Raw genomic sequence first — 12,727 nt, 5'->3', positions numbered from 1 at the left:
GATGAGCCCTGTTTAGCACAACAATACACATGCAAATACAATATAGACATTAAACTACACATTATCCTTGTATCATTTATTCCATCACCACATTTTGAAATGTATTTAATTAGTTCTCAGTTTGATAGAAAAATAACAGTTCATAAACCGTTTGGAAATGTGTCAGTAAAATATAATTGAACAGTATCAGTGATAAACAGAGAACCAATCAAACTATCTGTTAGTAGTAGCGTGACCTTCGGAATGTTAAAGACAGCTCAAGTGATTGATCAGATACTTTTGACCATGGTGCAGTGATTGGTGGGCTGTATTTCAGCATTGATTCTCTGGAATGCAAATACTTTTCAGTTTGAGAAAATACTATTTTAAGTACCAATAACATAAAGACTGATTTCAGCAGAGTAACATTGTTCAGTTAAAACAGAACAGTGAATAACATGTAGTAGTGTGGGGAAGTAATGGGAATGTTTCTGACCATTTTAGCAGTGCAACTGACTTCCAAGCCAAATTTTGATTTCCAAGTTGGACTACAGTGCGAAAGAGCTGTGTTGTCTAGCTAGCTCCCTCACTGTTGATGACTACACCAGGCAGCAGCGTTAGTAAACATGCGTAGCCAGGGAGAGGTGGTGCTGAGGGAGCTCTGGAGCTCCCTGGGGGCCCACGGCCACTGCCAGCCAAAGGTACAGCGCTCCGGGTGGGGCATCATGGCCAGGTGGCGCCCATCCCTGGAGGTCAGCCCCGCTAGGCCCTGGGGAGAGCCGTTAGGGTTCTGGGGGTACACCTCAGTGGGTGCACCCGTGTCATCCAGGTAACGGAGGGGGGCGAGGCCGGAGGAGATGATACACTGCTGAACCTGGGGGGAACGGAACTGAACCAGACCTGGAGAGAAGGAGAAGATGGAGAGTTGGATGACCCTTGGCTTTTGTGCATCATTGTCAACATTTATCATGTCAATGTGGAAAATTGCAATAGCTGTCTATTAAGCTAGATAGGCTGACTATTATTGTAAGAGATTGTACCTTCCCCATGAGCCACCCAGACGCCTAGGGCAGAGCCCTCCATGCCCCGGAGCCAGACTGAAGGAGAGGCCTTGATCCCTACACTGACGAACCGCGACTCAAACCTGCCGGATTGGTTATGGGTCAGGACCACATCAGACTCTGCAGAGACAAACACACAGCAAGAGGGTGAGTGGGACTGTGAGTGAACAGTACTCAAAAGACAGTCTTCAAATTAATCGTTGTCTTGGTAAATCTCTCTCTGGGAAGAAACTATAATAAGTAGACACCAAAGCCAAACAGTTTGCCTACCACCTCCTCCCTCCTCCCCCTCCCCGACCCATCCCAGCAGGGCTAGGAGCTGACAGCCGTTGCAAACACCCAGACTCAGCGTATCGTCACGACGCCGGAATTGCTCAAACTCCGCTCTGGCCCGGGGGTTATAGGTCACTGTGGCAGCCCAGCCTATCAGGAGACAGATACACACATGGTTAAAGAGAATATGCGTGTGTATGTGTACATGCTGTATGTGTGTGCATACCTTTAGCTGAGCCCAGGACATCTGCATAGCTGAATCCTCCTACAAACACCAGAGCCTTGAAGATGTCTAGAGTTAAAGAGCCTGAACACAGGTCCTGCATGGTCACATCCCATACCTAGACATAGACACAGAGAGAGAGGGGTCACAAACAAATTAGGTGTGTGTATGTATGCCTGTGTGTGTGTGTGTATATGTATGTGTGCTCGGTACCTCAAAGCCAGCCATGTAGAGAGAGACTGCCATCTCTCTGTCTCCATTGCTTCCCTCCTCTCTGATCACAGCTACGCGGGGCTGGCTTGCACCAAGACCGTTATTGCTGGGTTTCTCCATGGGATCAAAGGTGAGTTTGAAGTAGGGCTGTGTGCGTGTGGCTAGCCCCTCCTCTTCCTGCTGTACACATAGCTGATTGGCCTGCAGGCGTTCAAGCTGGAAACTGGTGCCTTCCCACAACGCCCGGAGGCTGGGCAGACGGTCGCTCAGCACTTCCTGTCCGTCCACATGAACTTTGACCTGAGACAGGAAGAACAATGTTAACAAAAATAAACAACATCCCCCAAAAAGCATTGATATCAATGCATGATTTATGTGAGTTTGAGTCAAGTGCTCAATTCTAGATTATAAACTGGGTATTTCGAGCCCTGAATGCTGATTGGCTGACAGCCGTGGTATATCAGACCATAATACCATGGGTATGACAAAACATGTATTTTTACTGCTCTAATTACGTTGCTAACCAGTTTATAATAGCAATAAGACTCTCCATGTTGCGTCATGCTTAAGAACAGCCCTTAGCCGTGGAATATTGGCCATATACCTGCCACACCCCCTCGGGCCTTATTGCTCAAGTATCTAACAGGATTCTGCCCTATATGACCATCCAAGACAAACAATAGTGATATAAATAGTGTGTCAGTCTCACCATGGACTCTGGTCCGAAGCCTTGGGTGGTGCCGATGCGGTGACACTGTAGTCCAGCTTGAGTGTACCTCCGACACACATTCTCTATGTCTCTCTCACACACCTCCACTACCAAGCCCAACTCCTCACTGAATAACACCTCCAGGACTATAGGAAGAGTGGGGGAGGGACAGAAAGGGTACATAGAGGTAGGAAGGGTAAGAGAGAGATCTGTGTTGTATATATTGCATATTGATATCTTCCTTACCTCTGAGGGGTTTAAATAAAGTTATAGAATGTTCTGTCCTACTGACCACCAGCACCCAGAGAGGGCAGGTCCACCTCTATCCCACGATTCCCTGCGAATGCCATCTCCAGCAGACAGGAAATGAGCCCTCCGTCGCTGATGTCATGTCCTGCACTCAGCAGGCGGTCTGCAACACACATAACACACTACCGACTAGAATACACTGGTAAGATACACTACAGACTAGAATACACTGGTAAGATACTCTACCGACTAGAATACACTGGTATGATACTCTACCGACTAGAATACACTGGTATGATACTCTACCGACTAGAATACACTGGTATGATACTCTACCGACTAGAATACACTGGTATGATACTCTACCGACTAGAATACACTGGTATGATACTCTACCGACTAGAATACACTGGTATGATACTCTACCGACTAGAATACACTGGTATGATACTCTACCGACTAGAATACACTGGTATGATACTCTACCGACTAGAATACACTGGTATGATACTCTACCGACTAGAATACACTGGTATGATACTCTACCGACTAGAATACACTGGTATGATACTCTACCGACTAGAATACACTGGTATGATACTCTACCGACTAGAATACACTGGTATGATACTCTACCGACTAGAATACACTGGTATGATACTCTACCGACTAGAATACACTGGTATGATACTCTACCGACTAGAATACACTGGTATGATACTCTACCGACTAGAATACACTGGTATGATACTCTACCGACTAGAATACACTGGTATGATACTCTACCGACTAGAATACACTGGTATGATACTCTACCGACTAGAATACACTGGTATGATACTCTACCGACAAGAATACACTGGTATGATACACTACCGACTAAAATACACTGGTATGATACTCTACCGACTAGAATACACTGGTATGATACTCTACCGACTAGAATACACTGGTATGATACTCTACCGACTAGAATACACTGGTATGATACTCTACCGACTAGAATACACTGGTATGATACTCTACCGACTAGAATACACTGGTATGATACTCTACCGACTAGAATACACTGGTATGATACTCTACCGACTAGAATACACTGGTATGATACTCTACCGACTAGAATACACTGGTATGATACTCTACCGACTAGAATACACTGGTATGATACTCTACCGACTAGAATACACTGGTATAATACTCTACCGACTAGAATACACTGGTATAATACTCTACCGACTAGAATACACTGGTATGATACTCTACCGACTAGAATACACCGGTATGATACACTACCGACTAGAATACACTGGTATGATACATTACAGACTAGAATACACTGGTATGATACACTACCGACTAGAATACACTGGTATGATACACTCAACAGACAGAACAGTGACAGTATATAAGCCATACTGATGTAAAGTGTGACTGACCACGTAGCAGGATCTGTGTGGTATTGAAGCAGGCAGTCAGTAGCTCTGGGTGGTCGAGGTCAGGTGAATGGTCACCTAACTGACCGTAACACTGGGCCAGAGCTGACCCTCCCAGTCTGTAGTGACCTGGAGTCACTGGAACCCACAGCAACACACCTGGAGAGGGGGAATGTTAGAGGTGTGCGTATGTGTGTGGAAATCAACTCAGGAACAGGTTTAAATGTTGAGCTGTGTCAATATTGTGATGTGCAGTGTGTATGTGTCTGTTCAAGCGTGTGTGTGTGCGTGTATTCGTGAATAGCAAACCTTGGCCGTCAGGGTTCTCCAGGTCAGGGGTAACAGTAGCCGTGATGTCGGGACACACAGCATACACAGAGATGACCAGAGCACCTAGAGAAAGAGCAGATTTATACACAACACACACTGCCTGTCCCCCAAAACACACATAGCGCCCTAAACACACAAAGTACCTGGTGCTTTGACAGTCTCTGTCCCAACTCTAGCAGCCATGCTCAGTGAGTCCTTCCCTCCGTCGATGGCCACGCCCAGCTGACCCATGACATCACACATGGCCTGACACGCCTCCCAAAGACATGCCCCTTCACCAGGGAGCTTTGCCGCCCACATCCAGTTACCACTGCACTTTACATCCTGAGAACACACACTCAGCACTTAGCACAGAGACTGGTGCTGATGTTCGCTAAAAGTTTGTTTTCGGTATTTCTGAAGGGCTCTGACTGTGGTCAATGCCATTGCACCCTAATTATCTCTGCTGTGGTCATTGAAATCATTGCATGCCTATAACTTTCTGTTCCTGTCAGGGCTGTGATTCTAACCGTGCCCGTTATATTCTATTACCTTCAGGGCTGTGACTTCAGCAAACACCAGATTAGTCAGCGCCTCCCCCACAGCCATGCGAGCTCCCGCCCCCGGCGAAACGAGACTTTTGATTGGCTGTTCCCCGATTGCGGTCGCCGCCCCCTTCAGGCCGAATGGAGACAGAGAGACGACAGCGACATCAGCCAATGGGGTGTGGAGAGGACCAACGCACTGTTGCTGGGCAACCAGACCTGTAACGGACCGGTCCACCTGAGAATGGGATGGAGATACAGAAGAGAGAGACAGATTAAGGTAGTGAAACAGAGAGAGAATACAAAATTAACTCAGAGCTGTTCTCTCTACAAAAACATTTTATTTACTAAACCCAACAGCCTTAATTTACTGTTTGTAATGTTTTTAATGTGAGGTTAAAGAATTACTGAGATAGTGAAATCTCTAAAACACACACACACCTTGTTAGTTAGGTAGCGTTTGGAGGCGACGGCGGGCAGGCGTAGGACTCTGTCCAGGGCGTCTCTTACACCCAGCCCAGTGGGAAGAGACAGAGGGTTGAGGTCAGTTGTCAACCTCTCCATGACAAAGTCCTTCTGGGGCATCTTCCCCAGCACCCAGTCCAGGTGGAGGTCTACAGGACAGCGCCCTCTGTCTGTCTGGTCCTCTCCTTCACCACCACCCACATCATCCACAAGCACTATCTACACATGGAGAGAGACCATTGTCAAAATCAAAAATTTCCCCAAAGGAAAGGTGTGGTAAAATGACAGAAATGTGATTCAGTTGTGATTCCTCCCCATCTTCACCTTTCCATCTCCAGTGATGTTTCCAACAAAGTCAACGGGGCACTTTTCCCTCTGACACACCCTCTCCAGGAAGGAGCGATCTGACTGGCGGATGAGCATGGCGTTGCTCTCCTGGTACTCCGCCCCCCATAGCTCCAACACACTGAGGGTAGGGTCTCCTCTCTTAAACCTGCTGCAGTAGATCACAGCTCCTGCCGGCTCACACAGCTCCTTCAACACGTTACCTACAAAACAACTACATTAATCCAACACACAACCAATCCCAAATCAGACTTCCATTCCTCAGCTTCGTCACACACTCTTCTTACCATTTCCCCCTGCCCCCTGGTCATGTATACTACAGATGGGGTTTCCTCCCGCTCTCTCCAGACAGGCCCTGAGTGCCCGGTTCATCTTCTGTTCCATCTCAGCATCTCCTCTCTGCACCGCCCCCAGGTCTCTGGCACTGGAGTTATCACCCTGCACCTGGATAGAGGAGGCAGCCCCTCCTCCCACTCCGATCCTGTACACCGGACCCCCGATCTTCACCACCTCCATTCCTGACAAACAGCAGCACAAGTAAAGGTTTTTACAGACTGGCATTAATTCTATGTTTAAAATAACCCTATAATGTCAATAAATGACCTAGTCGATTTCCACGTGTTGACCCCAACTTTACCACTAACCATACACCAATCAGCTCCAACCAAAGATCTAACCTTTCTCTGCTGGCTCCTTCTTCACATGTGCATCTTCGATGCAGCCCAGCCCACCGCTGAACATGATTGGCTTGATCCACTCTCTCCTCTCCCCACTGGCCAGTCGCATGCCGAAGGACCGAGCAAAGCCTAGATGGAGACCGAAAGCAAGTTAACCTCCTGTGGTTTCAACTCCAAAAAACATGTCATACTCATGAGGAACGGAAGGCTGGTTAAGTCTGAAATGGAACCCTATTCCCTATACGTTCCACCACTTTTGATTAGCGTGTATGAAATGGCACCCTATTCCCTATATAGTGCACTACTATTGAAGTACTATATAAGGAATAGGGTGTAATTTCAGATGCTGCTGTTGTTTCCAACGTTTGTCTGTACCTGCCAGGACTGGTTCTCCAAACTTGTTGCCGTAGTCTGACGCTCCATCACTGGCTCCGATGACCACCTGCAGGGGAGGGGCAAAGCTGGGGGGGTACTCCCACCCCTCCCCCTTAGACTCCCATGGCAGGCTGTAACCTGGGGAGAGAAGGATAGGGGGAGAGAGGAGGAGGATGGGGGAGATGGACATCTTTTACTCATGCAAGGTTTCGTGCCATTTCCATGATCCTCACGACAGACGGCGGCAGGTACAGACAGACATCTCTCCAGACACTCACCAGGTATGTGGAGGTTGCCAAAGCAGTATCCGGCGGTGCCAGCGACAACATGCCCGCCCTGCCCAGCACTCTGCACATCTCTGATACGCCCTCCTGTCCCCGTGGTGGCACCACTGAACGGAGCTACACCTGGGGTTAAATAAAGAGGAGGAAGGCAGGGAGAGGGGAGGGATTTCAAAAAGGTGTAAATATATGTATAAAAGAACTGTAACACACTCCTGACCTGGATGTGTGAGTGTGTGCATGTTCTCACCAGTTGGGAAGTTGTGTGTCTCCGCAGTGAAGATGACATGTCTTTCAGAGAGTCTCAACTCGTAGGCACTGGCCTGGCATGGGTCTCTGGGGTACACACATTCCACCTCCATCCCCTTTATACCACTACACAAAAACACACAAACACACTATGGAATTGTAAAATGTGGAAAGGAAACAAAATCCCCATCGTGTGACATATTGTAAAAGCGTCCTTCCATACACCATCTCTCCTACCTGCTGTTGTCACAGAACTGGATTACGTTGTTCTGGTTGCTATGACGCTGGGTGTCCATGATGAGGCTAAACAGAGTGTCCTTCTGCTCATGTCCATCAATCACCATACGTCCCCGGAAGAACCAATGACGACTGTGCTCACTGAGGGAGGGCGGCACAGAGACAGGAAATGCAAAAGGTTACCCCCAGAAGCAAAACATGAATAAAACAAAGGAAGATTAAAGAGTACACCATCAACAAAACACACCTACCTGTTGGACTGGGCAAGGTCGAAACACTCCACACTGGTAGGGTTCCTCTTCACTCTCTGGAACAATGACGTGTAGTAGTCCAGATCCCACGAGTCAAAGGCCAGCCCTACACACACACACACTTGAATATGTTATTTGGATCAACAATGAAAAATATCAGATGAAACAGGGAGCTCACGTCCTCAAGGCGGTTCACATTAACACAATTCTAAAAACGAGAAACTAACAGTGATCAAGGGAAGGCTGTTCATGTGGGTGAGTTTACTATTCAGTCAAACACCACAGGCCCTTCAAAGTATGAGGGATTTAATTTATCACACACACACTGATATTGCAAACAGTTAAATCACTGCTCACAGAGCATGCTTTAATCTAATTACAAACACACAAAGTGTGCCTTAGTGTAATTACAGACACAAGCTAATCAATGACACAGTCAGTCCTGTGACTTCAACCATCTATGTCATTAGATTATATGTCATGTGACAAAGTAGGCCTATCCACATAAGGGGAAGAAGGACTGGTGAAAGAGAGGGGGAGGGAAAAGGAAAGGTTAGAGAGGACAACAAGAGATAGCCGACATAAGAAGAGTGAGAAAAGAAAGAACGGTAGACAGGAAGGAACCGATCGAAGACCTGATGAGATATCTAACATTAACAGGTGTACTTACCCAGCTCATCGTTAGCAGTCTCCAGGGCAGCTCGTCCTTTCTCCAGGATGTCTACCTCAAACACTTCCTGTGGTTTGGTTGCCACAGTGAAGGAGGAGATGGGATGTGTGTAAACACACTCAGTCATACTGTCATAGAGACTGCTGACCAGTCTCTCCACTTCTCCATCCAACACTGTCTCACTCTGTCCATCCTTGGGCTGGCGAGAGAAAGGGACAGGAAAGTTAGAATTGATCCAGTTGTCCCCTTGTGCAACATGGCAGCCTGAGGAATTGCACCTAAATTGTGTGCGTCTGTATTTGTGTACTTGTATCAGCAGTCTTCTGGACAGCTCCACTCTGGTGACGTTGGTCAGTCCAGCACTTTGACAGATGGACACAGCGTTAGTGGACCACGCTGTTGAAAAGTTCAACCTACAGGGGGCAGCACAAGCAAAACATCAATAGTGGGGTTGATTTGAGCATTTCAAATCAATTTGTGTGTGTGTGTGTGTGTGTGTGTGTGTGTGTGTGTGTGTGTGTGTGTGTGTGTGTGTGTGTGTGTGTGTGTGTGTGTGTGTGTGTGTGTGTGTGTGTGTGTGTGTGTGTGTGTGTGTGTGTGTGTGTGTGTGTGTGTGTGTGTGTGTACCTAGGTCCGATCTCCACTAGTGTTCCTCCCTCTACCTCTGTCAGGTATGGTGTGTCAGACAGCTGTTCTGTCTGCAGAGTGGGGCGGAACAGCCACAGCAGCACCTCCCTCTGCTCTACACTCAGAGACTCAGCACCTAGGGGAGTAAGGGGAGGGATATGAGGAGAGAATTAGAGAGCCTAAAATTAACTGAAGACACTTTTTCCCCCTCTTCATTTAACTAGGAAGTCAGTTAAGAACAAATTCATATTTATAATGACGGCCTAGCAGGAGGCAAAAGGCCTCTTGCAGGGACAGGGGATAAAAATAAAAAGTAAAAATAACAACACGACACAGAGAGACCTAAGACAACACAAAATGGCAACAACACAGCAGCAGCAAAAACATGGTAGAAACGTTGTTAGGAACAGACAACAGCACAAAGGGAAAAAAGGTAGAAAACAACACATAGCCTGAAGCAGCCACAACTGTCAGTAAGTGTCCATGATTGAGTCTTTGGATAGAGATAAGAGACCGAGATAAAACTGTCCAGTCGCTAGCTGCAGCGAACTAAAAGAGACCCAGGGATGTGCGCGCTTTGGGGACCTTTAACAGAATGTGACTGACAGACGAGATGTTGTATGTGGAGGATGAGGGTTGCAGTAGATCTCTCAGCTAGGGAGGGTTGAGGTCTAAGAGATTATTTTTTTAATAAACATTAACCAGTGGGTCTTGATTTGGGTATACAGAGAGTTTACAGAGGAGTAAAGAGTGCAGTGATGTGTCCTTTAAGGAGCATTGGTGGCAAATCTGATGGCCGAATAGTAAAGAACATCTAACTGCTCAAGAGCACCCTTACCTGTCGATCTACAGTACCCGTCAAAAGTTTGGACACACCTACTCATCTTATTTAAGGGTTTTTATTTTCTACACTGTAGAATAATAGTTTAGACAAACTATGAAATAACACATGGAACCATTTAGTAACCAAAAAGTGTTAAACAATTGAGATGGTTTGGGATGAGTTGGACCGCAGAGTGAAGGAAAAGCAGCCAACAAGTGCTCAGCATATCTTGGAACTCCTTCAGGACTTTTGGAAAAACAGTCCAGGTGAAGCTGGTTGAGAGAATGTCAAGAGTGAAGAATCACAAATATAAAATATATTTTAAAATATATTTTGATTTGTTTAACATCTTTTTGGTTACTACATGATTCTATGTGTTATTTCAATGTTTTCATGTTTTCCGTATTATTCTACAATGTAGAAAATAGTTTTAAAAAATAATAAAGAACCCCTTGAATGAGTAGGTGTTTATCTAAACTATTTAAGATACATCTCCGTAATCTAGCATGGGTAGGATGGTCATCTGAATCGGGGTTAGCTTGGCAGTAACACAGCTGTGAGGATGGTTTATTCTCCAGTTCTTTCACCATTGTCCAGAACTTCCAGAACTTCTTGGGGTTAAACCCACAGAGAGAACTGCTCCTTAAAGTAACTAACTTTGGCCTCCCGGATAGCCTGAGCGCATGTATTTTTTACTTGCCTGAACAATTTGGGTGCATCTTTTACTCATATACATTATGCACAAACACACTCACCTGTCAGCTCGACATTGTAGCAGAGCTCACTGGTGATTGACAGCTGGGGGTGAAGCTGAGCAGCAGTCTGTAAGACCCACCCCCTCTCAGCCTCCTTACTGTAGAACCTCACTACTGCCATAACTAGAGAAGGGGAGATGAGTGGATAATTGTTTTTTTTTTCTTCCCAAAACCCAATGGTGACATAGCACATATGTTACCATGCACATGTTGGAGGCCACATGACAAAAGAGTAATTTAACACTAACCATCTTTAAATCAAACACAATCATTATAATCAATCAATAATATGTAAGGACCGACTCCAGATCTGTCCCTGTGTTGACCTTTGACCTGATTATGCCCTGGACAGAGGTCAACTCTGCAGCCAGAACAGAGTGTGTTGTATTTTTGTGACACTGTAGTCAGTCTGTCAGTGTAGCCTAACTGTTGGCTTATCGGTGTGGGTTGGTACACACTGCACTTTGGGTTCTAAAGATGTCTCAATGCTCTCACCATCAAATGAATGTTTACTGTAGCATTTGAAGTCCACTGATACTTTCACGTATGAATATAGTGCTGAGACAAGGCAGCCTAGTTGTTCAGCTAAACTTGCAGTCATTTTCTATGCATGGTAGCCTAGTGGTTAGAGCGTTGGACTAGTAACCGGAAGATTTCAAGTTCAAACCCCCGAGCTGACAAGGTACAAATCTGTCGTTCTGCCCCTGAACAGGCAGTTAACCCACTGTTCCTAGGCATTGAAAATAAGAATTTGTTCTTAACTGACTTGCCTAGTTAAATAAAAGGTAAAATAAATAGAAAAATATGCCCCAACTGTTACTAGGTTATAACAATTTAGAGGATGTGTGCTTGACAGAATTACAGAGTAGAACGAGGGTAGCTAAGTGGATATGGATCATGAGGCCGATTCCAACCCCACTCCTCTCTACAGTGCATTCATTAAGTAATCACAGTCAGGACATGGGTCAACTTTATTATTTGCGTGTTGCATCACAAGGCATGCAGCTCGGGATCTAGCAGGGCTATTTCGTTAACTGATAAAAAGTGTCCTCCATATGAAAATAATGCTTTGTTAGATATGATAGCAATTTAACAATCAATTTGGTTAGCTAAGTATCTAACAAAATAAAATAATCAAACTCGGATTTGATCGTTTAGGCAAAAAATGAACTAGTAAGAGAACGTGGCACATGAGTTTTCTACTTCCTGCAACAATAGATCGTGCACAAGATATAACACGGCATCAAATCTAAACTTTGAAAGCGTAAGGTAAGTTACTTACAAAGTTGCTAGCTACAGTAACGTTAGCTAGCTAGCTTTAATTAATCAGCTAGCTGGATAATTCAATACGAATATTTCACTAGCTAGTAGTTAGCTACAATGAGTAAAATACAGAAAACATTCTTAGCAAAAGGCTGCTTACCTTCCAAGTCCAAAAGTAGCTATTCTTCTGAATGTCTGATCCGCAGAGACCACAAATTGAAGAGCACCCCACGTGTGTGAGGGCGCACCAAACTCACCACCACACACCCACGATGAGAAGACGACGCATGCGTGCTTCTGTTGTAAACTTTTGGTATGATCCTGATTGTACATTTTCTTTAAAACGTTTAATTCCCTTCGTGGAAATGAGGAAGAAGCCCATGAAAATTATAAATGAATACAGCTTGGTGCCATATTACTGATTTTCTTTCTGTATTTATTATAGGCAACACAGACCTAACATACTGGCCAGTAGGAAGTGCGCGCGCCCGCGCACACACACACAAACACGACTTGCCATCAGATATATTTAATAAATTAAAACATGGTACAAAAAAGAAACAATGTACATTTCATCCCCACTCCAACCCTCCTCTTCCTCTCTCTTTGTCAGTGACAAACATACTCTCAGACAGTTCCCTTGACCATAGGATGAAGTCAACCCTAGACACTGATCCGAAGTCAGTCTTGCATCTTCAGTCCATAATGGTTA

At 45.5% G+C, this 12,727-nt stretch overlaps 1 protein-coding gene across 2 annotated transcripts; it reads right to left on the bottom strand.

The window, feature by feature from the left end:
* Nucleotides 1-61: 61 nt before the first annotated feature.
* On the bottom strand, nucleotides 62-12,325 carry pfas (phosphoribosylformylglycinamidine synthase). 2 transcript variants are annotated; one of them, XM_046300710.1, is made up of 25 exons: nucleotides 12,176-12,325; nucleotides 10,753-10,875; nucleotides 9,175-9,310; nucleotides 8,855-8,960; nucleotides 8,548-8,746; nucleotides 7,878-7,983; nucleotides 7,627-7,767; nucleotides 7,391-7,515; nucleotides 7,138-7,266; nucleotides 6,860-6,997; nucleotides 6,485-6,613; nucleotides 6,095-6,325; nucleotides 5,787-6,010; nucleotides 5,439-5,681; nucleotides 5,005-5,235; nucleotides 4,617-4,797; nucleotides 4,453-4,536; nucleotides 4,147-4,302; nucleotides 2,751-2,870; nucleotides 2,459-2,604; nucleotides 1,750-2,049; nucleotides 1,540-1,654; nucleotides 1,311-1,463; nucleotides 1,020-1,160; nucleotides 62-879 (listed from the first exon to the last, which is right to left on the bottom strand). In XM_046300710.1, the coding sequence occupies exons 2-25, from the start codon at nucleotides 10,871-10,873 to the stop codon at nucleotides 566-568; spliced, it is 3,969 nt and encodes a 1,322-aa protein (XP_046156666.1). In that variant the 5' UTR covers nucleotides 10,874-10,875; nucleotides 12,176-12,325; the 3' UTR covers nucleotides 62-565. The 2 variants fall into 2 exon arrangements, with proteins under 2 accessions (XP_046156666.1, XP_046156667.1); XM_046300711.1 differs by having other exon boundaries at nucleotides 1,314-1,463.
* Between the last annotated feature and the right edge of the window lie 402 nt (nucleotides 12,326-12,727).

The sequence above is a fragment of the Oncorhynchus gorbuscha genome, linkage group LG15, assembly GCF_021184085.1.
Source record: "Oncorhynchus gorbuscha isolate QuinsamMale2020 ecotype Even-year linkage group LG15, OgorEven_v1.0, whole genome shotgun sequence".
NCBI lineage: Eukaryota > Metazoa > Chordata > Actinopteri > Salmoniformes > Salmonidae > Oncorhynchus > Oncorhynchus gorbuscha.
The sequence above is the reverse complement of the archived record's forward strand: the minus strand, read 5'-3'. Positions and strand labels throughout refer to the sequence as shown.

Excerpts from the sequence above, each read along its gene's own strand:
- pfas (XM_046300710.1), bottom strand. The coding sequence starts at position 10,873 with ATGGCAGTAGTGAGGTTCTACAGTAAGGAGGCTGAGAGGGGGTGGGTC. Across the intron at positions 7,516-7,626 it reads CAGTTCTGTGACAACAGCAG|TGGTATAAAGGGGATGGAGG; the intron begins GTAGGAGAGATG and ends GTTTTTGTGTAG. Across the intron at positions 6,326-6,484 it reads GAAGGAGCCAGCAGAGAAAG|GAATGGAGGTGGTGAAGATC; the intron begins GTTAGATCTTTG and ends GCTGTTTGTCAG.